This window comes from Lethenteron reissneri, chromosome 27 (genome assembly GCF_015708825.2).
Source record: "Lethenteron reissneri isolate LAM-NWPU_2019-01 chromosome 27, ASM1570882v1, whole genome shotgun sequence".
NCBI lineage: Eukaryota > Metazoa > Chordata > Hyperoartia > Petromyzontiformes > Petromyzontidae > Lethenteron > Lethenteron reissneri.
This window is the reverse complement of record NC_083805.1, coordinates 2548361-2575590: the sequence shown is the minus strand read 5'-3', so window position 1 is coordinate 2575590 and position 27230 is coordinate 2548361. Positions and strand designations below refer to the sequence as shown.

At 50.4% G+C, this 27230-nt stretch overlaps 1 protein-coding gene across 1 annotated transcript in view; it reads right to left on the bottom strand.

Moving 5' to 3' along the window:
• Positions 1 to 769: 769 nt before the first annotated feature.
• The window catches only part of DNAH10 (dynein axonemal heavy chain 10), a 64783-nt gene continuing 38322 nt past the window's right edge, over positions 770 to 27230 (bottom strand). The window contains 27 exon segments of the mRNA XM_061561089.1: positions 770 to 2235; positions 2963 to 3108; positions 3768 to 3948; positions 4695 to 4862; positions 5718 to 5929; positions 6971 to 7102; positions 8509 to 8680; positions 9215 to 9310; positions 9989 to 10198; positions 11095 to 11295; positions 11880 to 12063; positions 12492 to 12646; positions 13075 to 13229; positions 13755 to 13859; positions 15093 to 15243; positions 15755 to 15877; positions 16398 to 16627; positions 17321 to 17600; positions 18445 to 18592; positions 19571 to 19792; positions 20889 to 21106; positions 21863 to 21999; positions 22687 to 22868; positions 23918 to 24092; positions 24701 to 24862; positions 25463 to 25660; positions 26481 to 26561. Coding sequence (XP_061417073.1) covers positions 2089 to 2235; positions 2963 to 3108; positions 3768 to 3948; positions 4695 to 4862; positions 5718 to 5929; positions 6971 to 7102; positions 8509 to 8680; positions 9215 to 9310; positions 9989 to 10198; positions 11095 to 11295; positions 11880 to 12063; positions 12492 to 12646; positions 13075 to 13229; positions 13755 to 13859; positions 15093 to 15243; positions 15755 to 15877; positions 16398 to 16627; positions 17321 to 17600; positions 18445 to 18592; positions 19571 to 19792; positions 20889 to 21106; positions 21863 to 21999; positions 22687 to 22868; positions 23918 to 24092; positions 24701 to 24862; positions 25463 to 25660; positions 26481 to 26561 — 4571 coding nt within the window. The 3' untranslated portion in view covers positions 770 to 2088.

Sequence of the window (27230 nt, the reverse complement as noted above, 5' to 3'; positions counted from 1 at the left end):
TTTTGTCGTGATTTTTTTCTAACATTTTGAAGCCGTTGCACTGATACCTGTTTTCATGTTTTTCGTTATTTTCGATGCAGTTAGATAATCAACTTCTTCTTGCGTTGGCAGATTTGTGGGTGTTGCTAGATGTCTTCTTTTGAGCCGTCATATTTTGCTACATTGTTGTGCCTGGGTATATTAGGTGAGCTAAGATTCTGATAAGTTAACGCTAACATCTATAGGTATATCCCAGTAACCAACATTACGTCACAACTTCTCAAAAAGGTAAATCCTTAATTGTGCTGGAGCTAAGGGGAACCAGGTGGAGTCATATACAAGTTAGAAAATTGTTACTCCACCAAAAGACAAATATCTTAAATTGACTGAAAGCTGCAGCTCATGACTAATTATTTTAGCGTTCGTGTTGTTTTTATCTGTTTGTATTTATTTCTGACAATATTAAACTCAAAGCCGTCGCATGCTTTGCAGGTTATAATTGACATTTTGAACGCTCTCAGAACGTTTCATATTTCCGTCCTTTCGACGCTCACTGCAATGCAGCACTGATGCCCGATGGCCTTACAAATGCTTCTGTTCACTCCTTGCAAAGTCGGCACGCAGTGAGCTTGTAAATAATGGACTCCCAGGTCCCTTGCACTACCCGGGTATCGCTAGCATAGGCGTGAAGGGCAGTAAGCGCGTGCCACGTAAGCCCTGGCGCAGTATGCAACGTGGCCGTTTCTCATACCGACTGAGATCTCTACGCCTCCGTTTCAGCGCCCGGTCAATCTAATTCTTTATTTAAGTCGACCTAGACACGGTTTGTTTTTTTACTTACTCATGATTTGCTGTATGCTACGTAGTAAATAATAATTACAAAACATTACGATAATGGTGATGATAATTTAAAAATGATTCAAAATAAAAAGAGCCAACGCCTTACACATTTTGCTTGTGAGAGTTTATGATTTTTTGCAATGTCTTCTACACAGCACCTTGCGACATGATTTACATTTGTATTAGAAGGCATGATTCACACACGCACGCAGCACTGATGAAGACTGCAGCGGAAGTAATAAAAAATATTGTTACGTGAAAGAGGATAAAATTACTACTGCCGTACAAAGCTACAAAAAGAACATACACAACATATTACTGTTTGTGTGCAAGCCAGCCTTACAATATACATTTGCAAAAGTGCATCATTTGAAAGGGTCATAAGTGGGTAGTTGGGCTTTTGAAAATGCATGCTTTACATTCTGGCTTCAGGGGACTAGTACAATGAACTCTGTGGCCATTGCGGTCTGAGTTATTGCACTTTGTCGAGCGCATGATTGTTTTTGCGAATTAGGTCCTATGATGCTATCGGTGTCATGTTACGACGCACATTTCCATTCGGAACTCTCAGACAGCAGTATATCTGCCCATGTTAGAGAGAGACCTTTGGAAGATGATGTGACAGACATACGAATTAAGTCTCTTTGCATATTGGCCTGCGACAGGAGATGCTTTTTGCATGGCAACCAGGTGTCTTTTAGCCGTTGGAGCTGGAAAATGTACTGAATTAAGTAAAAACCAATTTAACATGATAGTTTTTTTTTTTTACTCGTCATTGGTGAATGGGCAGAGACCATTATCTCTGCACTTGAGAACCTGGTTTGATCACAGAAGGCTGAGACCCAAGGCTCCGAAACCCAGGATCTCAGCAGTACCACCGTCTCATTGTTCTGAACACTGCCTTGGCTCCTCTGCGCCACCCGGCCACCGCACAGCAGCATGTATCACGATGAACAGCGTATCACGATGAACAGCGTATCCCTCTACTACTTCCTGTCCTTTATCATCCCCCCCCCCCGTCCCCTTCTAACCTCGCCCCTCCCTTTTCCTATCATCACCCTTCCTTAACATCACCTCTCCTCCCCAACACTCAAATCCCCTCCCTTTTCCGCATCCACCAATACTAATGTATCATTTTTTATTCTTGTAAAGGTCTTTGACAAAAGTGCTCTATAAAATCGTGGATAAGATAAGAAGAGCGAGGGGGCAAACATCTGCACCGAGGGGGGGGGACTGTGCATCGGGGCGGCGTCATGCACAGCTGAGGTCCTAGTCGCAGTTGAGGGTGAGGCAGACGCCCTGCAGCACCCAGTGGGACGGGTGCTTTGTAGTGAAGAGGTCGGCCTCGAACACCAGGCCCACGCCCATCGCGTTGCGGCGCGTGGATGTCGTGTAAACTGGCGTCCGCAGCGTGCTCTGTGAACAAAACAAAAAAAGCGCGTGCCAGTCAGCTGGCAAGAGTGGATTAAACCCCGCACCCCGAGACAATAATTAGGCGAGGAGTCCGTGGATAACCAGCGGACTACAGCTGGCTTAGCAGTGGGGTGGAAGCTATATGTGGATACTATTCAATTGGGCCCGGACTGAAATTAAATTAGCAAGACACGAGCCGTGCACTTAGCGGGCCAGAGCATCAAGCATAATTGAATGTGAGGTAGCACTAAATGTGTAAGCGCCATTGAATTTTAAGAAAAAACTCGGTACAGTGTATCGTTTGCATTAGTATGTGTGTGTACTTATGTGTGTGTGTACATGCAGCGGCACGCAAGCAGATGGCAATGGGGACAGTCAACTCATTTTGCCCGGGGTGTGTGCGGTGGACATGGTGTGATAACACAACACGATGTAAGAGTGCTTGTTTTTTTTGTCCCAACCGGAGTTGCACGGCACAGGTAAAGCAGCAGCCAGCGTCGAGCGAGGTCATACAGGAACTTTCCAAAACGAGACGACAGGAGGAAGTTTCCAAAGTTGACCAGTGCAAGGGAAGAATGAGGAAGACAATTGTACAATCCTGCAACTCTAGAAGCTGAACTCAATACGGAAGGGAGGCCACAGTCAATCTTGTTGAAGAAGGAATCACGTTTACGAGGACAATGACAACAGAAGGGCAGTGATGTTCGGTCCACGTAGCAATGTGACGCACCTGGAGTTTGAGGCGGTGCGACTCGATGGGGATGATCTTGAGGACCGGCAGCTGCACCATCAGCACCTTGGGCTTGCTCCGCACCAGGCAGCTGGCCTCCACGTCCCAGTCGGCCCCTTCCAGGAACAGGCCTGACACGAAGCACCCTGTTCCACAGACAACACTAACATGAGACTTCTACCTCAGTGGTCTCTGAATGCACAACACAGAGTAAATCCACTGTTAGATTAAAGCCTCATCAAAACCATGTCGATCGTGGGAGTTGTTTGACCATACTTCACCATACTGTTCACCAGTGGAATAGCTATCGAGCATGCAGACAGTGCAACTGAACCGGGGCATGTTGACTAAAGGAGTCCAGGAACTGGAATACGAAGAGGTGGGAAATTGGGCAGTGGCGGGCCCATTTCATTCCTTGTACTAGGGCCCATGTCCACCACACTATGCTACTGCTGGTCAGTAGCATAGTGCAGTTCAGATATCACCCCCCACTGATTTGAGCTGTAGCCACGAATCGAACTCGGGTCACCGGGTTCAGAGCAAAGTGCGCTTACCACAGTGTCACTGCTCTAGCCACTAGAGGTGCTACATTCACCACAATGGCAAAACAATAATATTTGTGCATCCCAGCCAAGACCCCTGAATTGTGTCAACTAACAAAAAACTATATTATTAACATTAATTTGTATTCGTCCACTTTTTGTGATAATTCAAAATCCCTCGAATTATTGGACTAGAGAAGTTCGTCGCATTTAAAGCTTCAAGCGGCGGCGGTGAGCGTGGTAATTGTGGCTGCATCGCTGACCTTGCCCGGGCCGCTCGGTGACCTCCTCGGGACCGCGGAAGGTCGTGACTTGCGTGTAGAGCGTGGAGCGGTCGAGCGGCCAGCCGTTCTTGCGGCACGTGGCCTGCACCAGCGCCGTGAGGTAGGACTCGGGGATGTGCAGGCCGGACAGCCACATGACGGTCGGCTCCCCGTCCTCGACCTGACGCGCACCATCACAAAGACAAAGATCCCTCGATAGCCTTAACAGACTGTTGGGGCAAGTGCTGTTAGCAAGCACCTATGAAGGCCGGCACGGCACATGAGGGGGTGGGTGGCCAGCACCACGCCAGACCGCCTTTGTCTCACAAGTGGGGTTGTTTACACACTGCACCAGGTACTCATTTGAGGCTGAGTCACCCAGTGATGGCCATCCCTAGGTGAGCAGGAATTGAATTCGGGTTGCTGGGTTTGCCGCGCAGCACGCAAACCGCTACACCACTGCTCCCCACACACACACATGTACACAATGAGCAATGCGATCATGCTCAGAATTTGTAAACAAGAGCCCAAGGGGATATGTACATTATAAATATTCAAAGACGCCTACGGAAAGTAGAACATCAACATGCTGAAGACCAACCCTCTATTGGTCGACATTGGTCTTTATATTTACAGTGCCGTCAATCCACTGCTGGACAAAGGTCTCCAAACGTCATGTAAATCATCGTGGTTGTTTGACCATACTTCACCACGCTTCTTCGCGCACTTTGCTGTAGACGGTGGGCACGCGATCACTTTATACAGTCTGTCACTCACCACTCACCACTGATGTTAGCTGTGGCTCAGAATCAAACTCAGGTAGCCGGGTTCTTAATGCAGCGAGTTGACCACTGTGCCACTGCTCTACCCCAATGAGCTCTTACCTGATTTTAAATTGTATGGAAACAAGCAAACGGGCAGGCCTACCCATGCCGAGTACTGCTGGTGCCGCTGGTGGAAGTGCACCATCCAGTTAGCGAGAGACTTGAGGGTATCCGGAGCCAGGCGGCGCCAGATGGCCGGGATCGTCCCGTTGAAGAGGGCGCGTGCCACCTCATCCAGCTCCCCGCTCATCCCCACCTCGCCCGCCAGTGCCTGCGACAAGCAGAGGCGACGGGAGGAAATAAACAAAGAGGCAAGCGTCTGATCTCGAGTGGCTATACTCCGAGGCTACGAGTTTCAAACGCTCTTAATAATAAGACAAGGAATGTACTGAGAAGCTTCAAACTCTTGTTGGTAATCCTAGGATATATTCTTTGGGTCTTTCGGTAAAGTCATGTAGATAGGTTAAAAGAAAATAACGAAAAACTACGACGTTTCGATCGCAACACAAGCGGTCGTCATCAGGAAAAGGGACCCCCCCTTTTCAGGCAAAGGGGGGGAAGGGACCCCCCCTTTTCCTGATGATGACCCTTGTGTTGCGATTGAAACGTCGTAGTTTTTCGTTATTTTCTTTGAACCTATCTACGTGACTTTACCGAAAGACCCAAAGAATATGAATTCCTGCAGTCACGAAAGCTTTAAGTCAAGATTTAATCCTAGGACACTTAAGTAAATATATCTATGAGAGATTATTTTTAATGCTTTCCAACTAAGGTTAAAAGTGTTGATGCATAAGCTCTCGCCGGGCCGTCCATCCATGAAGGGGGACTCAATAACTCTCGTTAACCTGATCCAGAATGCCGTGCGGGACTTTGCCTCTTGAAACCCACCCACAATCAAAGAGATGCCCAAAATGTGGAGACACACACCAGAGCAAAAGTAACTCGTTGCATACTTCTAACTAATGATTCCAAAAACAAAACGCATTTTGGCAATCGTTGCTTAATCCGTGCACGATTTTCACCGACGTATTTTGTCGTCGAACCTTCCGTTAAAAAAACGATGCGCGGTGGATAAACAAAACCACCCGCGACTTATTCCCAAATGCTGCCCCATCGCCGGACGTACCCTCTGCAGCTCGGCGAGCGAGCGCGCCATGCGTTGCAGCAGCGCATTGAAGCGCTGCATCTCCTGCAGCAGCACGACGGCCGTGGGCGACAGCACGGCGCCCAGCTGCTTGCGCGTCTGGCCCAGCTCGAATGGCAGTGGCAGCCGCGCCTGGATGTCGCGAGCCACCCCCGAGATGAACTCGTCGCGGCTCACCCCGCTGCCCGTCTCACCTGCAGGGGAACGTTTGTTTTTTCTTGTTGTGGTAATATTCATCTTCAAATTTTTCCCCCCCAATTAAATTTCCAATTGTGCAATCGGCTAAACTCATAATGTGAAGGATCCGTTTGGAATGTCACCGCAGAGAGCAACCCTGGACGCTGTTGGCGTCACAATACACCGAGCCAGATGCACAGTGTTGTCACTCGTGCGTGACTAAAGCTACCAAATCTTTGGGAGGCTCAACCAGGACACGCAGAAAACTGGCGGCCCTCTCTCTTCATCAGCATGGGCTAATTTTAAATCGTCATGTCCACTCAACCGCCGGGCCCTGTCCACAGTGAGTGGCCCCGCCATTTCTGGTACAACCTACTGCTCCAATGGCTCTTCTTCGTGTGTTATGTGAGAGAGCCGTTGCCCAATACGTCGCCTATTATATATTTTTTCTCTTTTTTTTAAGGCAGTGTCATTGACGAATGAGTTGAGTGTTCTTGTTACTGCTCCCAGACGCTGCCAACTCCTCTGCCAACTCAGCCTTTTCCTGCATCATGAACCAAGCACAAGGCCAGATATTGTTAAACAGTGAGTAAATCCCAAGTTTCGTGAATGCATAAGGACACTCGAATGGCCTTTATGAAACCAGGCCTATCTCGGCCAACGTTGGAAGTTTGGTAGCCTTATTTTTTTAGGTTATTTTGCTGCTATACATTTCCACGTAATATGCCACTTTATTGAGCTATTATTCGTGGCCAGGTCGCTTCAGAAAAATAAGTTAATAGCTTAGTGGCCTTTACCTGGTAAGATAAAAAAATACTTTAGTTTTATTTATATCTTTTTAAGTGATGTGTTTACCTATCCTATACTCTCGTGTTTTTGTCTTGTTTGTTTATAATGTTCTGAACCCACCCGTACTGGACATCTGTGAAAAGAAAAGCTTCGTAGCTTATCGGATTCCTCCAGTTTTAATAAATGTTCTCATTCTAATTCTTCTTATGGATGACCCCCAACTGGACACGTGGCTTGGACACAAGCTAGCCAGCTAGCGCAAGCTGCACCTGTCTGCGGCTGCAGGTCGACCAGATGCCTCCACATGGCGCGCACTGCCTGCGTGTAGTAGCCGATCTCGGCATTCGAGTGGAGCCCAAACACCTCGGGCGTGTTGGCCAGCGGAAGCGACTCCACCTCAGCTGTGACGCGTCACGCACGCACACGTACACACACGCACGCACACGTACACACACACACGCACACACACACGCATACGTACACACACACGCACGCATACGTACACACACACACGCACGCGTACACACACACGCATACGTACACACACACGCACGCATACGTACACACACACGCACACGTACACACACGCATACGTACACACACACGCACGCATACGTACACACACACGCACGCACACGTACACACACACGCACGCACACGTACACACACACACGCACACATACACACACGCACACGTACACACACACGCACACGTACACACACACGCACGTACACACACACACGCACACGTACACACGCACGCACGCATACGTACACATACACACGCACGCATACGTACACACACGCACACGTACACACACACGCACACGTACACACACACACGCACGCACACGTACACACGCACGCACACGTACACACACGCACGCACACGTACACACACACACGCACGCATACGTACACACACACACGCACGCACACGTACACACACGCACACACGCACGCACACACACACACGCGCACACACACGTACACACGCACACGTACACACACGCACGCACACGTACACACACACACGCACACACACGCACGCACACGTACACACACACACACGCATACGTACACACACACACACACGCGCACACAGACAGAGGTCCCTTGTATAGCCATCCAGAATGCTGGGGGGGGGGGGGGTGCTGTGAGTAGGTGGTGTGGTCAGCACCACGTCCTTAGTCTCCCCAGTGCTGATGTTTACACACCACACCAAGGAGTCATTTAAGGTAGAGTCAACCTAAGGGAGCCTTAGAACAAGTTTAGATGTTATCGTCCATTGGTGTTATTCCTAGCTAGGAATAAAACCCAGGTTAGTGGGATTGTGGCTATATGCACTAACCACTGCGCTAACACGCCTCGCAAATCGATCCCCCGTGCAGCCGAAAAGACTCGTGCAGGAGATGCTGTTAGTGGCCACCTGCACAGAGCACAAGGGGTTGGTGTGGCCAGGGCCACGCCTGACCACCTTTGTCTCACCAGTTTTGATGTTTACACAGAGCAAGAGGTACCACTCCGTTCATGCAAACACACACATATGTATATTGAACTTCTTTGGCACCGTACGTAGCCAACCATGCTAATAAAAAAATTCCACGGTCACTCAAGAATGGAGCAGCACTCCCGAAGAGGCAGGAGAGTGGCCCATTGATCAGGACGTGGTTCTAGAGATCAGGGATCAAAGTTTGGGCTTGCAGGTTCGATGTTAAAGTGATGATAGGTTCAGATACAAACAATAAAATGACGCTGAAGCCATAGGGTACTACAAAAATATAGAAGCACGAGCGGCCTCACGAACCGACGTAGGCATCCTTGGGCCCGTCTGGCGGGAGGCGGTAGTCGGTCTCGCTGTTGCAGAAGAAGTGGAACATCTGGAAGGAGTCGAAGAGGAAGTCGCCCAGGTACTCGTCCATGTAGGTAGTCAGGATGCGCCTGTCGAAGCTGTCGATGGCTCTCCCACCGTACATCACCTGCGCCGCGGTAGGTGCACGTGGGTCCACACGGCGTTCGCATTGGGAGAACAGAATCACGCAAAGGAATCAGTTTGCACGCTCGGGCCAATCGTAATGCTATATTGCGTTTGCAGGAAAAGAATGGGACTCGATGGGTTAGGGTAAGTGTAGTGCTGTAAGTTAAAGAGTTAGGGGTAAGGATGTGAAATCGAGGAAAGTAAAATACTAGAGGATTTTTACTTCTAAAGTTCCTCAATGTGAACACATCTCAGAGCGCTGTAAATGAAGAAAGGCGTGCGCCATCATAAGATTGAGGAGTTGTATAGAGGAAGAGGATTTCTGAACTGAATATACATTTGGACAGATGGGCATGGTGAGTCGTAGCCATAATAGAAGTGGAAAGCCTTAAGCCTGGACATATTTGTTCAACTGATTTGTGCCGTATAAAGGTCAATATTACTCTCACTCGCACATTGCTGTGAAGACCAAGCATCTTAACACGCAGGTCAATTTCCGTAAGCACACACGAGATCGCTCGTTCGCGAAGCTCACCTCGCCAATGAGGTACTTGAGGCTGGCCCAGGGGATGCGTCCATTGGCCTGCTCGTGCGCCTTGCTCAGGTAGGTGCAGAGAATCTCCATGCACACCTGGTGCAGCACACGGCCCCAGCAAGGTTAGGGGAATGGGACTTGAGCTGTTTGATTATTGGTTGGTGTAAGGTTATTTATTGTCATTTACTTTATCCAGGTGTTATAGGCTGCTGTGGGACTTTGTGATGGGCAGCAGAGGGCAGTGCAGCAAAATCCATTGCTGTACTGTACGTCTATGCTCCCCACCTTCACCAACTCACACTGATTGGCATGGTGAAGTATGGTCAATTAACCATCACGACCTGCACAGTGTAGCGAGGCTCTCGTCCAACAGCAGATTCACAGGAGGGATGTACAACAGGGCTACATGTATACGTCTTACATTTATCCAGGAAAGCCTCTGAGGTTCAAGCCATTTGCTGTGCTGATCTCTCCAGGTCACCTTGCAGTCCACATGGTTTGGGAGTTTCACTAATGTACGTGCGCCACCAACCCTTCCTGCCAAAGTCCTGGGTCACAGGCGAGCGCTACCGTGCCTGGCTCAAAGCTAGAGCAACAGATTGTCTTTTTAAATGTTAGAATATTTGGCTAGTTATATTAGGCTATAAACTAAAATGACTCTCGATTGGATTCAGTAAGCCTACATTTGTTGATACGGCAATCGACGTAAAAATTTATCAGAATTCCGTCTCCGAACGGCCCTCCACCGCCTCCGTGCTGGCCACCCCACACCACCTGGAAGTCGGACTCGTTGAAGTCGTACGGCACGTTCCAGCCCAGCTTGCCGTACTTGCGGCGCTCCTGCACCACGGCGTGGAAAAACGCGAGCGTGTACACGAGCGGCCGGAACGCCGGGTGTGGGCAGCCGTCCAGCGCCTCGTGCGACACGCGGAAATAGGTGGCGCGTAGGTTCAGCTTCAGGCCGTTGGGTGGTTCTGTCACCACCTAGGGTGGACGGGGGGGGGGGCAGCAGCAGCAGTACCAATGTGGAGTGTGTCAGTACTGCTTCTGAGGTCATGTATTTGAATCTATGGTTTCAGTCACTTCTGATTAAGCTACATTGATAGTGTCACCAATGACAGAATAAAATCATCATAGATAAACTCGTTTTTTTAAAGTTAAGTCCACTTATTCCACATTTGAAAAATAACAAGATGGGAAAAACAATTAAAAAGCGTCCTCCTCATGGGCACCACGGTGGCGCCACAGTAGCGGGATGTTAACTACCTTGCCTATAAAACAGAAGTACGTGGCTTCGATCCTGACTCTGACGCCTGCTGTATATTTGGAGTTGGCATGTTCTCCCCATGGTCACGTGAATTGTTCTCTGGGTCCTCCGGTTTTTCCCTCCACATTTAAAAAGATGCGTTTAGAGTATTTGGCTGATATAAATTTCCACGTAATTAGCCACTTCGTTGAGCTATCGTTTGTGGCCAGGTCGCTTCTGAAAAGAGCTCCATAGCTCAGTGGGCTTTACCTCGTAAAATAAAAATAGTTTTTAGTTCAAGTTTAGTGTGTAATAACACATATTGAAGGGACTTCACCAGTAGTCCTGTGATACAATCTCCTGGGCCCATTCTCTGGCACGGAGTAGTGCACTACTTGCTGGGAGATTTCCGAATATAAATATCTTCATATCGTGACACGACGCCGAAAGCACAAATGGAATGCATTAAAACGAACAATAAAAGATTACTATTTAAAAATAAGACACAAACACAATTCAAAAATTCTAAATAAAGAAAAAAACACATCTTCATTAATCCACCCTGCTCGATGTCAACCCGGCACTCGATCGCCGTGCAGGCGCCGTTTGTGCGCGAGCGTGTGCCGGCCAGCACCTTCAGCGAGCGCTGCAGGATGCCGATGGGGAAGCTGGGCGTGGGGTCAGTCGTCAGCCAGAGGCGGAAGTCCGGGTGCGGCTTCGAGATGCCCTCCAGTGCCTTCTCCAGCTCCTTGAGCCAGCGTGGCAGCAGGTGGCAGTTCTGCAGCATGAGCCAGTGACCGCGTGACACCGCGTGCCCCAGCAGCTGCAGCGCCACCTGCTCGCGACCGATGGACCGACCAACGCCAGGTGGTCGCAATTCCGTCACTCCCGCTGTCTTTAACCCTCGCTCCCAAGCGGCGTAGCCATTGAGTGTGCAGGCGGTGCAACTCTACCGGCTCCTACAACGGGTCGGGGGGGGGGGCCCTGGTGGTGGGCTATGGAGAGGGGAGAAGTTGAACCACCCAGGGTCCACGACAACCGCGCTACGCCGCTGCTTCCTCTGCCGGACTCTTGCAGCTGTGCCTGCCTGCTAAAAGTGTCACTGCCACGCTTGAACTTGTGAAAGAGATGGCAGGTTGTTGAAATTAAAGACTGAATTTTAAAACTTAAAAGAAAAGAGGATCTTAACAGACCTGAGAGCAATTTTCTCTATTGGTCTCCTGAGTTGATGATGTTAAATTACCTCTTTAACTCCACCAGTGTGACTCACTCTCTCCCACTCACTTCAACCTCTTCAATTCTACTGAACTAATTCTTCTAATTTAGCCCCTTCCTTCACTGCCAAACCCCACACCACCACAGGGACCTCACAACCCACAACAACCTCTACCACCGACCCTAACCCTGGCTCCCACTCACCTTCTCCTGCCCCTGTCCCATTGCCAGCATTTTCAGGCGGCTGCCGCTGAAGCCGGTCCTCTCGGCGAGCTTGGCCAGGTCCCCGGCGGGGTCGGAGCCGGCGCTGAGGATGAAGACGACGGGGGACATGGGCGAGCTCTGCTCCAGCACGCCCTCCAGGTTCACCACCGGCGGCTGGACATACCTGCACATTGCAAATGCCATCATGGACGTGGATTCGCGAGAGAATGGTTGCCACTTTACCCCCAGTGCCCCCTGGGCTATGGCTCGGTGTAGGGATAGATTTAGATTTTTAGGTCAAGAAATTCTGATCATTGAGTGCTAAAAACTGATTGGTTAGTGATAAAGATCACTTGGATAACAAATCTCAATTGTACAGGTGCTGTGGATCTCTCATTGGTGATTGGTTGGCAGGAGAGAACGCCCACTTGTAATTGGTGGAGACTTCTCACTCACCACTAGGTGATGAGGACTGGTTATAACTGTTCGTATGGAGAAGACCGCTCCTTTAAGATTGCTCAATGGTAGAGGCCTCTAACGTGGTCGGTGGTAGAGACCGGCAACCAATCGCCGTCCAATCAGTGATGGGCACCAAGGACCAATGGGCCCTACCTCTCCCCCATGGTGCTGGCCACGTAGTCGGAGATGGCGCGGTACACGCGGTCCACGCGGAAGCAGCGCAGCACCAGCAGGTGCTGGAAGGCGGAGAGCGAGTGGGCGTAGCCGTCTGGGAGGGGCGCCTGCTCCGGCGTGTCCAGGTCGAACCACTGCAGGATACACCATCATCACCGCACGGGCAACTACATTGCCACCACTCGTCTTGTACCGTCATTGTTATTTTGTGAACAATGTGGATGAATTGTTACATTGCAGCACCATGAGCGATGGCTTGTGGAGCCCTTCATCCAGCAGTGGATTCATCATGGCTGATGATGATCACGATGATTAATAGCATACAAATAAGATCATGTATTATTTTAATCAAAGGTGAGATATGTGTAACCTGTCCATGGTACACGTAAACTCGTATACATGAACGAATATTTAAACACAGCTTGGGTGAAAGGATGTAGACACAAGACGCAGCATTCTAACCACTTGCTATGACATCCCGCCACGAAGCCCGTCAATCTCAGTGACAGCGAGCGACGCTCGGGCCCGAGTGACTACTGCCCTCGGGGCACGGAGGGGTTACCTGTCTCCAGGCCTCCCCGTTGCGCTCCACGTGGTCGGGGAGGGAGGCGAAGGCGTCGGGCGACACCTCGGCGAGCTGCACCACGTCCTGCCAGCCCTGCTCGGGCAGCCAGTCGAAGGGGCGCGCGCGAGCGCTCTTCTCCAGGGAGATGTTGCCTGCAGCGCGCGCACGGAACGAGGCACGTCGCTCGCTCCTCCGTTGCGCGACCGAGAGCCGCCGCGGTCGATGTCGCGTCGATGACACGCACGCATGTGCACACACACAGACGCGCGTGTGTTCATGCACATTCATTCACGTCTCCTTTCCTGCACATGTGTTCTAGCAAACGGGTCGCCCGGGGAAGTCAACATAATTGCCACTGAGCCACCGTGCAAAAGAGTCGATGGATCAATTTCCAATGCTCGATAGGAACTTCTGTGGGGAATTGTCAAAACGTTTAAAATCTGCTGCAAGGTAGACGTCAAAGACCCTGGGATAACCTTCACAGGGGTAGGCCATTGGATGCTGATGGCACAGCTCAAATGTATTTATAACTCACAGGAAATAGTACTCTAAAACAATCAATAACCCCATGGACTTGGGTGGCCATCTGCCAACATGAGAACTACAGCTGTGAAATGTAGCCGAGTGGATTTTACACGTGGATTGTTTGCTCTTGGATTTTCACGGCAGATCCTTACCCTTGAGGAAGAAATCCAGCTCACTCTGAGGGACGCGCTCCTCGGCCTGCTCCAATCGGATCGCCATGTTGAGCGAGAACAGCAGCTTGTGCTTCTCGAAGAGCCCTGCAGAAGTGACGCGGGACATGCAGCGGCGGCATCACGATACTTTGGGGCTCACTGGTCAAGTCAAGTCATTTTTATTTTTGCTTTCTGGCCAGGGATGGGAAACCCTTTTCATTACTGAGGGACAAATAGGACTTTCAGATGCCTGTGGTGGGCAACCACCATTGAAACATACAGTCCTAGTGTAGTGACATCGCGGGATGTCACTGTGTAATGCCGGCGTGCGGTGTAACGACTTTGCGGACACCACGAGGATGCAGGTGCAGTACCGGCCCTAGAGGGGCTCGGTGAGAGCTGATTGATCGCGCTGGATGGCACCACGCTTGGCGTGCAGTGCCGGCCCCTACAAAATAGGGTGTGGGAGTGCCGGCCATGGAAATGGGGTTACTAAGGGCCGTGGCACTCTGGTTAACCCCAGAGGACACGTGACCGGTTAAGTCTACACAGGGGCCCCAGGTGGGGGCTAGGGGTGGTCACGTGTCAGGGTTGAGATCCTGCTCGAGGATGCTGGAAGGTTGTCGTGACCAAAGGCGGAGCCAGCCACGCCACAGAGGGTATAAGCCGGGTCCCCCAGAGGGACTGGGAGCTGTTGTTCGTCTACGTTATACGTCCTACAGAGTCTCCAACACGTGGACCTGGACCCGAGCTGTGGTCCCGGTCCGTAGTAGCTAGTTACGTTCTAATTAGTATAGTTAGCCTGGTGGTCACCACCATTGGTTGTTATTCTGTTAAGGGGCAGTTACCCCATGTGTTGGTGTTAATAAATGTGTACGTCTGCGACTCAGTTGAACTCACTACACTAGCATGCTATGATTGTATGTGTTGACAGTGTGCTCAGAACTACTTCAAAGACAACAGGCTACTGAGCACACTAAATTTAGAAACACAGTGTTGGCCGGTCGAAAATGTGGCGCTCTAGTACCTGAATAGTGCAGCTAAGATGCTTTTCAGCGATGGAGGAATGTGGTTTGCCGGCCGATCGAAACTGGTAGGCCTCACTTGGCCGCGAGCTGTATGGATCGCAGTCGTGGGCCGCATTCGGCCCATGAACCTCAGCTGTTACCACCGACTCAGTGTTCTGATCCCACTATGAGCCAACCAGCCACAGTTTAGCCTTGAGAGATTCTCACGGGAAACATTTTCAAGCAGACGGGAGGCTAATATCTAACCTGGACGTGCGTCTGCTCTTGCGATTTTGCGAGTGTGCATGAGTGTGCGTGTGTGGCACCTCACCTGTGCAGCCGTAGTTGTAGACGTTGTGCGTGAGCGTGTCCGTGATGTTGACGAGCCTCTTGGGAAGCGCGGTGTCCGGGAGAGACTTGCGCAGTGACAGGTCGAACACGCCGAGGAAGGCGGACAGCGAGTACTGGTACATCCCGCTCACCTGGGCCGTCACGAGCGCGCATCCCGGGAGACACGAGCACACGTATGGTATAGCGGTGCGTCGCAGCTGCTACTGCTGCTGCTTTTATCTAACGCCGATATCAACTGTCGCTTAAGTATCAAGTTAACTGGCACTCACGATCACTCATTATGATCCAAGATATGTACTTGAGCCACACGGTTGTGTTAATGTACACAATTTGGTATTGGTGGTGGTGCTGGTACTAGTGTTGTTGGTGGTATTGGTAGTGTGAGTATTATCGATAGTGGTGATCGTGGCGATAGCAGCAACGGTGGTGGAATATATTTCCCATATTTCATTACTGCACTGAAGATGCGCTCACATAAAACACCCCACCACCGCCATCATCATCATCAACACCGCATTGCAACAGCAAAACATACGGCAGCCTAACATTCTGGGCAAGTGATGCCTCATCAAATTTTACGCCGGAGCGAACATGACAGCGCCGCTACGGAGTAGCTCGAACGATGGCGGACCCCCTCCTTGCCTGGGCCATGTCAGCGAGCGAGAAGAACAGCAGGGCCCCGCGCTTGGCTGCCGGGCGGTAACCGTCGCGCAGGCGGTCGATGTCCAGCGCCGTCTTCTCCGCCAGTGCCAGCTTCTCCGCCACCTTTTGCGACAGGGCGGTCAGAGGGTAATCTGTGAGATTTTAAAGCACGAGATTTGGCGTACACGTACATATACAATATACAGTGAAGCCCTTTTGTCAATCCGCTGCTGGATGAGGGCCTCCCCAGACCGTGTGGGTCGTGGCAGTTATTTGACCATACTTCTCCACACTGGTTAGTGTGGGTTTGTGGAAACAGGGAGCATCGGCATTCGAGCGCAGAAGCACAGGACAACAATGGATCTTGCTGCACTGCCCCCATCTCTTGCCCACTGCGTCACCCCACAGCAACCTATAGCACCCGATGACAACACCAGCATGGTGGTCGCCCACCCAACCCTTCATAGCTTGTGACAACAACGGGGCACACTCCCACTAATTTGGACGTAACCACCGGAACATATCACCAATGCCATTTGTCACACCCAACACTCTTTGATTTTCGTCCCAGGTCAACAATCGAGGAGTTCACCCGACCTCGTCGTCACCGCCCACTCTCGGCGGCGGTGCTGCTGCCGCGCACCTCGGTGGCCTTGGCCTTGGTGTCCTCCAGCGTGAGCACGAGCTCGGCGTTGTCCAGCATGTTGCCCGTGGAGGTGGCGAGCTCGCGCAGCAGCGAGTCCTCCAACTCCTTGAGCAGGCGCTTGTTGTGGCTCGTCTCCTGGATGAGGCGCTCGCGCTGCTCCTCCAGTTCGCTGCGCTCAAACGCCACGATCACGCTCAGCAGCTGGTCCTCCAGGCCCTTCAGCGTCACTACACGTGACCGGGAGATGCGTGGACACAGGGAGGGGCAGCGGCACAGATGCACAGTGGCATGGATGCAAACACGCACGCAAAGACCTGTGGATGGCCACTTGAAGTCGCACTATATGAGATCTGATTATGAGCTCAATGCACGTCACCCAATGGCCAATAGTGACAATCAGTCGTGGGTTTATTCAGAATGAGTGGGGAGGTGCAATTAGTTGGTGAATTGCAATAAGTTGCTTTCCAAGGTTGGCCCACAACATAATGGCCTCAAGCATTCACGAGCTTTTCAACTCCACGAACCAGCGCCAGCGTTATGCCTTTTGCCATTGCCATCATCAGCCATGATTTATCCACTGCTGTATGAAGGCCTCCCCAAGCCGTCGCCATCTCTCATGGTTATGCGACGTGGGCAATCCATCGCGGTCGTGCACACTAGCCGATTTAATCGCCCCTTCTCCACGGTGGACATCCTCTTCGGCGAGTTTTTTGTTTTGGTCGCCACTCCGTCTTTGGTCTGGACCACCGGCCATCGCCCCTTCTAAGCCACGATGCGTCCCGCATGAGCTCACTTACTTTTCTTTCTTAATAGTCAACGTCATGCAACAGTCGATATGCCTTTCATACCCCGGCACAAAATCCGAATTTTATTTTTGCGACTGAGCTGCGTCGTAACGTCGAGCAGCGTCGAGGCGTTACCCGTGTAGTTGATGACCATGGCCTTGCCGAAGATGGACGGCGAGAGCCTGGGGTTGGCGAGCTTCGTGTTGAGGTAGAGCCTGAAGCTCGGGTCATAATCCACCTCCTTGTCGCCCAGCACCACGTACTGCCGCCCCTGCTGCCCCTTGATGTTCCGCTCGAGCACATTGTCGATCACGGGGTCGATGTAGTCGTCCACGTCTTGGAAGAGGAACGGGAAGCCATACTTTATCGCCATCTCCAGCTGCTTCAGGAAGTCTGGGTCGTTGAACGATGACACCTGCAGGAGAAGCGGGTTTCGTTAACGCCACGCTTTGGCACCGCTTGTTGTATCGCTGAGGCGTGCTGCCTGCCTGTCTCAAGAGCAGCTCATTGCTGATTTTAATAATAAATTAAATTACTCGGCTCTGATTCCCCGAGACTATTCCTTCTTCTATTTTCTCTTCTGATTTTCCGTGTACTTGGTCACCCCACTTCACTGCTGCTTATCTTTCAGACTCATGTCAAAGGAAAGCATTGTTAATTTGCCAATGTCTCTTGCCTGTGCATTTAAGAGCACCCTAGTAACCTTGAAATGCGCTTAGCCACTCTGGAACACTCGCTCTTGGGCAGTGCAGGTATTCAAAAAAATCGATGTGGCACAGTGTATATTATTATCAATGTAAACATTTATGGAAACTGAGGACTATAGCCTGACAAAGAGCTCACCCCAGCCAACGATGATGCCCATCTGCTGCTACAAAAACACCATGACCATCCGTCATAACCCATGACATCTCTGCTCTCACCAAAGGTATCACACAGACATAAAGATTCCCTATATAGCCATTAACAAACTATTGGGGCAAGTGCTGTTAGCGAGCACCTATTTAGGCCGACATGGCACACGACGGGGTGGGTGGCCAAAACCATGCGTGGCCGCATTTGTTGCTGATGTTTACACACCGCACCAGGCATTAATTTGAGGCTGAGTCAACTTAGGAGCAGCCCAGGACTGGTTAAGATAATCGCCGCTGCTGTTGGCCGTAAGCGGGAGTCGTAGCGCAGCGCGCTAACCGTTACACTACTGCTCCCCAAGGCGCACACCACACACGCACGCACGTGCACGCATATCCATTGCCCACCTTGAGGTTGTTCTTCTGCTCCTTGCGGCGGATCCAGTTGAGGGCCTGCTGCTGCGGGTCGATGCAGAGCGGGAAGCGGCTTGCATGCGTCGTCAGGATACCGTTCTGCACCGACAGCTCGTCGGGCGGCAGACCCTCCGAGCCCCACCTGTGGCGGTGGCGGGCACGGGCGCATGTCGGCGCACGGACGTTGGCACGCGCACGCGACTCACAAGCGCATTGCGAGAATAGCCGCGGCACTACCACGCGACCCTGCGCAGAGATGCAGGGCCGAGCGTCGCCGTCAGCGTTCAAAAGTGGTGGTTTGAAAAACGGTGCCTAGCATAGAAGAAATACACGACATAACGATATTCTATTGCACTTCACTTGATCATTGTATCCAATAAAATGTATTCAAGTGGATTTAACATTCATTATAAACGACATAAAGTGTTCTGATGAAGTTTAGCATATGAACCTTATGGAGGTACCCCGGGTACCAGTAGTTCCCCGGCTCTCGCATAATGTCTGTGATGCAGTCAACTTTCAGTCTGTTGATGGTCGGTCATGCGGCAGTTGACTCATCTCGACGAGCTGTACACGATGCACTATTCAAAGTAGAATTTTTCGATAACGGATTTTTTAATGCTAATGTTTGGCATTTCGATATTGCGGAGTAGCACTGATTTCAGATTGATTGGTGCCCCAGTCGCGAAATTAAGTACACCCCTGAAAAAAATAGTATCCCAGAAATAAAATATTTAATTGCCTCGGCCATTTTGTATTATTTGTTAGCCCGGGGTACCGCCATAAGGATCATTTATTGGAAAGTACATAAAGCATTCTTGTGCTTTTTAATATACATTATAAACTATATCATATAGCCTCCCAAATATCTCCCAAATAACCTCCCAAATATCTCCACCTCCATGCGAGGTGTTACCATTAGGAGCGCACCGCGTCACCTCCTGGACATCTGCGAAAAATAGCTTTGTAGCACATCGAATTCCTCCAGTATGAATAAATATTCCGATACTGAGACACTGGCTCACCGGGACGTCATATCGTCCATTGCTTCCCTACCGGCATGCGTGCCAGCACATACCGCCCCACTTTGACCACCTCTCGGCAACAACGACTGTGGCACCTGCTGATCTCCACGTCGTCGGTGAGCAGGGACTCGACGCGGAAGGGCTGGCTGAGTGGGATCTCCCGCTCGCGCACCTCCTTCTCCCAGGCGTCGCTCAGCATGGCGCTCCGGAACTCCCAGCTGAAGGCGCCCGAGTAGCAGAGGAAGGCGGCCGACAGCACGCAGTCGCCCAGCAGGCGCACCCGCCGCTGGCGCAGCTCCTGCAGCTCGCTCATCCACCTGCGCTCGTCGCCGACCAAGCAATGCACCGGTTCATTATGTTGCTTGTTTAGAAAGATAGAAAAGGGCTATAAAAAATACATACATCCCCGCTCGTGGTCCCAACTCGGTGGGGCGGCAAGCCCACTTCCCCCACCTGCTTTAAACCCAGGTGCAGTGTTCGAGACTGAGGTGCGCGGATTTTTTGTACCCCCTCTCCTCGCGTCGCAGTTTATGCTCCATACTGGGCTATTATTGAAATACAACAAAGCAATTTTTTTAAATATTAGATTTATAATAAAAAAATGTGTTTCTTACTTCAATGGACCTTACCGGAAATAAACTGATTGACTGACTGACCGACAAGTGAGTCATAAGTGCGGTGTTGTTAAGCGATGGAAGACATTGTCATTGTGAGCTCTCACACGTAGCATCACGCCGTGTCAGATTAATGGCCCCCAGTAGACGCCAGTTCTATATTGATTTCAAGAGGCTTCTTAATGATGCTAGATAGCACACTTGATCACAGTGGGCAAGGGTCGTTTGTTGCAAGGCTTTCAGAATGTGTTTTTATTTGTAAGAATTAGATGCTCCTAAGTGATGGGCACAGAAGGAAAGAGGCTCCAGTCCCACAGGTAATGGATGTAGCTACTGAACAAATGCATTAATATTCCGATCTTATCTTGTATATATTTTTACATAGAGCCTTATTCCAAGACATTCATAACAATTATAAAAAAAATACGTAAGATGATAGTGCTTGAAATAAAGAGTGGGGTTATGAAAAGTGGTGGTGTCGTTATCGTGAGAGGAGAACAGGTGGGAGTGGTTAAGGACGAGTTGGGGTAGGGGTAGTGATAGGGGTTGGGGTACTGATCGGGGCAGGGATAGGCCTGCTCGTAGCTGGAGAGCGGGGGCAAGGGAGTAGTAGTAGCAGGATGGGCTAGGGGAGAAGAGATGGGGGTAGTTGTAATGAAAGAGTGGAAGCAGCTTAACGAAAATGATTGTTTTACGTGCACTGCGAGTTTGTTCCAGTGTAGGGGAGCAAGGGAAAAGGAATGACAGCGCGACTGGGCGCAGCGTGCCCGGTTGCCTCCGCTCGTCACTCTGGCCGTACCGCGCGTTCTCGGAGCCCAGGCCCGAGATGAGCTTGTCGGCGGCGAGCAGACGTCGCTCCATGACCTCGTTCTCGGCCTGCAGCTGCTGCCGCTCCAACATGGCCGCCTCGTACTTGCTGCCCAGGGCGGCGAGCTCCGCCTGCAGAGTCGCCAGCTCCGCCTGGATACGCTCCAGCTCGCGCTTGCTCTGATAGAAGTCTCGCTCCAACCGCGCGACCTGCGTGAAGACACAGCGACGGGCGGCCGGTGAGAACCCAGAGGCGTAGCTATCGAGCGAGCATGCGTGCGTGCTTTGCAACCGCGCTGGGGCCCACGGGCCGGAGAGGGCCCAGGTAGTCGACTGCAAAGGGCGTGGGGAAGGCGTGGGCGAGCACTGGTGGTTGGCAGAGAGACCTGGCAGTGCTGGCTTTACGTGTGGGCAATGTAAGCATTAGCCTAAGGTGGGAATTGTTGGGACATGGAAGGGGCAGCAATATAGGATGGAATAAAAAAAAACTAATAACAATTCAGAATACTTTGCCAACATATCATTCCGCATTTCATCGACACAGTGAATGTTTTTTATCAATCATGAAATACATGCAACAACCTACCACTTAGCATACATTATACGGGAAACGCGAACTCAAGTCATCACGTGAACTCCGGTCATTCTCTCAGCGTTTTTTTGCTAGCCATCGAACAAAAATGGTCACTGATGCGCTTCTACGGCCGTCTGGAACGCTCTTCCTTCCGATATTAGGAAGCCATTGGAGCTTATGCACTTTAAAATCGAAGTTGAAAACTAATTTCTTTAGAACTGCTTTTTGTGTTTCGTTCGTTGTCCTTCACCCGCACCTCCGATTAGCACAGTTGGCTACGTACGGTGTGAAAGAAGTTCAACATAGATACATACAAACATAGGCAAATGCCAACAAGGTGAGTGAAAAAGAGTGTAAGAAGGCCTCTTCGAACGCGAACGAAACTGGGTAACCTTGTCTCGCTTGGGCTTGATCTCGCGCGCCACCTCGCAGTAGCCCATGACGGCCTCAACAAACTTGAGCATGCCAGCGCCAGCACGGCTAATGGGCACCATCTCCTCGTAGGTGGTGCCCAGGCTCTTCAGAATCCCTGGTGGAAAGAAGGCCGGGTGGATCAGGAGCCTGATAGTTTGTCAAAGACGCATATTGTACATGTATCAGATACAATCGATGTTGTTATGCAATGCTCACTCTATGCTAATTATACACTGTATGCTGACTGGAGATTGTATTCCAATTACACACCGTACGCTAATTGCACATCGTGTGTATGTCATCATCATCATCATCACGATCCATCGGCCGATAGTCCACTTCACCATTTGTTTCCACTTTCCTCTGTCTTGTGCCAGTACGCTCAAGTAGTGGCCACATCTTGCTGGCACCAATCTCTTACGTCATCGTCAAGCCATTCTATGTGTGTATTTATGCATGCATATAACACGAGCATAATAATCCCTTGTGGGACACTTTAAGAGCTTTCCTTGAAGGACTCGTGGACTGTGTAACAAGAGGATAACTGAAAGCCAGATGGTGGCGATGAGACTGTCAGAGCAGACCTCAGAGGTCGAATGTAGACTGAGCAGCAAATATCGGACTTGGCAAAAGGAAGGCCGCATTAGCGAGGCTACGTGGCATTAATGACATTTGGCACGATGACCTCTTAAACTTTAATCCTCGTTACACGCCCTTTGACTAGAAGCCTCCATTTATAATGAACAGTCTGCCTCTAGAGTTGAGATACAAATGCTGCGGTTTTGCATCTGTGATCACCGACCTCGTATGAGCTTGACCTGCCCTTGTCCTATGGCATCGCAGTCCATCTCCATGAGATTGCGCAGGAAGTTAGACTCCGACATCATGCCCTTGGCTGCCTTCCAGCTGACCTCCTTGTGGCCCCGCATCAACAGGATGCACTCGCACACGGTCTGCACCTGCTTGGGCGGCGTGGCAAACGACCTTCAGGAAACGGGGTCAGGGGTGAGCGTCGAGAGGTCACCGTTAGTACGCAGGGGCCCGGCGACATATGCAAGTAACTTTCATTTATTTATTAAAGATCAACAAAATTAAACTCTCACGAGCATTCCAGGACCGGGGAAAAGGTCGGCTGGAGTGCCATATCCAGGGATGGGAAAAAGGGGAAATGGAAAAAGGGAAACAGCATTGGCTGGGTCCACAGCAAAGCACGGCAAAATATCGCCAACACGGAACCGTACTTACATTTGTCTCCTGCGAAAATCCCAGCAACGGAACGAAATGACGCAGTGGTAAATAAGGCAACGGTTATAATCGTATCGATCCCCGCAGGTGGAATACAAGAGGGCAAAAAGAAAACGTGGCACATCGTCGAGTCATCAATGAGCTCAATAGATTAGTGGACTTACCGGGCACGCACACGTGTGTGCGTCCCTTCATGGAAAGAAGCAAGCACGCACATTCAGTACAAGTGTAGTGAGTCCAACTGAGTTGCAGACGTTGTCTTGGGAGCAACACTATTTATTTCACCAACTCAACATAACATAACACAACCTACACTTGGGCGTTGAATACCCATCTAGCCACGCTACGGCAGAACTAGACATGGTTCGCTATCCCGGCCCGGACCACAAGCTGGGTCCCGGACTGCGTGGCTAGAGGCTTCTTCTCCCTGACGTGGGTCTTCTTCACCAGCAACACGAAGAACTCCGAGGCCCTCACAGGGCCCCCGTTATATCCCCCTGGGCTGGGCCTGGCTCCGCCCCTCTCTCTCTCCCATGTTTCACCTGTCATGGTCAAGCTCCATCCTCTTTCTACCATCACAATTTATTTTCGTAAAGCATATTGCGGCGCCATTGCATTCAGATACCACACAATCTAGATTGAAAACTCATTTCTTTAGAACTACCTTTTTGTGTTTAGTTTGTTGACCTTCCCCCGCACCTCCGATTAGCACAGATTGCTACGTAAGGTGCGAAAGAAGTTCAACATACATACAGAATCTTTATTTATGCTCGCACGCATCTCCATACCGGATCTCTGTGACGTCACTTTTGTCGAGCTCCTGCAGGGCGCGGCGCGCAGCCTGCAGCGCCGGAAGGGCGGCCGCGAGTGCCTCCTCCGCCTCCCCCTTCTCCACGGCGATCACGCGGTTCTGGTCCTCGATCTCCCGCGCCTTCTCCTCCGCCAGCTGCTTCTTCTCGTTCACTGAGGTCACGGTATCAAAATGGCCCGGAATTCATTATCGTCATCATCATTAAATTTTTGTTACCACACTTGTGTGGTTTGTAAATGGGGCTCACGTCATGTTCTGTCCTGTTGTGAACGTTAGGGTTTACAAGCGGTGCTGGAGCCGATCAGCTAAATCAGATTATCAGGTAATTCTTTTCGTGGTAGTTTTGACCTCGTTCACATAAGTTGAATATCACAAGCTTTCAAGTGACTCCTCATTCGTTGAAATTAGTGGCGATGTCTCGGAGGAGTTCACCGGACAAATACACAAGCGTAAAAAATGATCCACCTATTCTGTCGATGGCCTGGGCAGGACACGCTGCTCGAAGGAATGATGGCCAATGGTCAAGACTAGAGTAAGAGCAGCAGCCAAAGAAGCAAACACACCTTACAGGATGTCCACAACAGACACAGAAGCAATGAAATCGGCTCTCTGCAGGAGCGAGATGGATTGTTATATTGGTGCAGGATCATGAGAGATGGCGACGGCTCGGAGAGGACATCATTTACCAGGGGATCGACCATGGCTGCTGCTGATCATCAAGATGATGGCCAAAGAGGCATGAGGGAGCAGCCTCGCTCACCTGTCTCCGTGCTGCGCGAGATCTCCTCCAGCAGGGCATCGCACGCCAATGATTTGGCCGCCAAAACCACCTTCTGCTCGGCCAGACGCTCGTTAAGTTCAGCCAGTTGCACGCTTGCCTCCGCGAGCTTGTCCAGTCCCCCCTCCAGACGCTGGCACTGACCTGCGAGGCACGAGGTGATGGCACAGTGGGCAGGGAGCAGGGTTTAAGTTCTCACTTAAATAATATCGAGGTCGCTGGTAGTAGAATGTAGAAGACACGTGACTAGTAGCCCGAGCCATCGTGAGAGGTATATCTAATGTCGAGTGCTCGGATGGAGATTAAGCCCTGGTAGGGAAGTTTTTTGTAAATAAGCAGAGGCACCTGAGTTTTACTTGTTAAGTGAGCCGACAGAAGTGGCTGATCGGCTCAATGGTTTAGACACCCTGAGCCAGCACCACTCAGATCCTTGGCTTCAATCTGAGTTTCAGTCACCTGTCACTAAACTGGGTTCTCAAGTGGAGCAAGTTGATTGATGGTCTCAACCCATTCACCAATGTCTGTACAATGAAAATCTTTTTTTTACAGCTCTTGAGAAATATGGCTTTCAGTATTTTTGGCATGTGACAAATACTCTTTGTGGAGGATATGAAATATATATCTCAAGTTAGGCCCAATAATGTAAGCACATTAATAAGCATTCCTTAGGACGTAGTTTAGACCGGCTGCAGGAACCCATTGATGGGACATCTCCCATTTCGGCCCGGATCATGGGCCACTCACCAAGGATGTACAAGTCCTTCTCCTCCAGCAGCCGGGTGTAGGTGGCCAGATAGTCCAGGTAGTTCTTGGGCGTCACATAGTTGCTGCGTCGAAGCTTGCGCTGGAACTGGACGCTGAAATCACCCACCGAGCAGTGGACGCTCACCACGTGGCTTACCACGGCGCCGCGGTGCTCACTGGGGATCATCGGGTTCTCACCTGCAGAGCACGCGCACACACACACACGTTACACGCGCACACACACACACGTTACACGCGCACACACACACACGTTACACGCGCACAAACAATAAGTCCTCGTTTAACGCGGTAGATGCGTTTGTGAAAAGTGCCGCGTGAAGTGAAAGATGCGTTAGGCCAAAAAAAAATCCCCCAAAATTACATAACAATAAAGTTTGGCGAGATACGATTTACGCACACGCAGTGAGATGGCGGAACAAATAACTGAGGGTACGTCGTCACGTTACTGTATCATTCCGCGTAGTGTATCACACTGCTCAGCTGGGCAGTTCAAGAAAGTAGTTCGTCGTCGACCAGTCGCGAGTTGGGTTGTCACGGTGCGCATTCCGTGTTGTGCGAAAAGTGCTCCCGAATGGAAGAACCGCGTTGTAGCGAAAACGCGTTACAGTGTGTACACCACGCGTTAAGCGAGGACTTTACCGTACGTACGTGGGAACAAACACACATGAGGGCCGGATGTGCTGAGTTATGTTGAGGTCTACTGCCTGATGTTTTAAAATAATTCCTACGAACCGAGCTTTAAATGCTTATTAAACAAAATTTACTGTTCTTTGTCAACCACTGCTGGATGAGGAACTTCCCGTGCTATGTCGATCGTGTCGTGAACGTCGGGTGTCATGAGAACAGACTCACCTCCGCCGAAAGCAATGTGGAATTGCCACAACTGGCTCACAAATGTCACCAGCAGCTGAGGGCCATTTGAGCCGGAAACCATTTTCAGTTTAAAACAACTAAAGTCTGTCGTGGCCATCGCATCGCAAGCCCGGCGTGCTCGTACCCAAGAAGGATTGCGCTACGGCCAGCAAGGCCTGCTCGGGCCACGGCAGGAACCAGTCGATGCATGTGTTGTTCACCAGCCCTGTGGGTAACATGACGAAGTCAGAATCAGAATCAAAATCGTCATTTAAACTGGAGGAATCTGACGATCTCTGAAGCTCTTTTTTCACAAATGTCCAGTATGGACACAGGGTCAGCAAGTTACAACAGCAAACAATACAAAAACACGATAGGAGTGCAAAAGAAAGAAAATGGTAAGAAAGTCACTACATATTAATAAAGAATAAATGATTTCTGTTAGTCCGATTCGTCAAGATTGAGCGAGGCAGCAAAAACAAAAACAACACAGTCTCAGACCACACCAAGATAACACCACGCATTAGTCCCTCAATAAAATGGTACATCAACACTGAACTATTGATACACAGGTAATGATCAAAGTTACAAATCACATTCGCAAAGGTGACTGTATCCAGCACTAATCTTCTCACATCGCCACAGCCACACTCTGGCTGATAACCCGGCTATGGTGGTCAGAGATTACTTTTTGAACAACAACGCGATGACAATGATAAGCGATTTTTTACAGCACGTTATCAATCCCACTGCTTAATGAAGCCCTGTGGATGGGTTATTTGACCATATTTCGCCACATTGGTCAGTGTTGGTTGACAAAGGTGGTGTTGTTGCACGACCGGTTCAGATATCGCTCGCCACTAATGTTATCCGAGGTCGGGAATAAAGTGCGCTA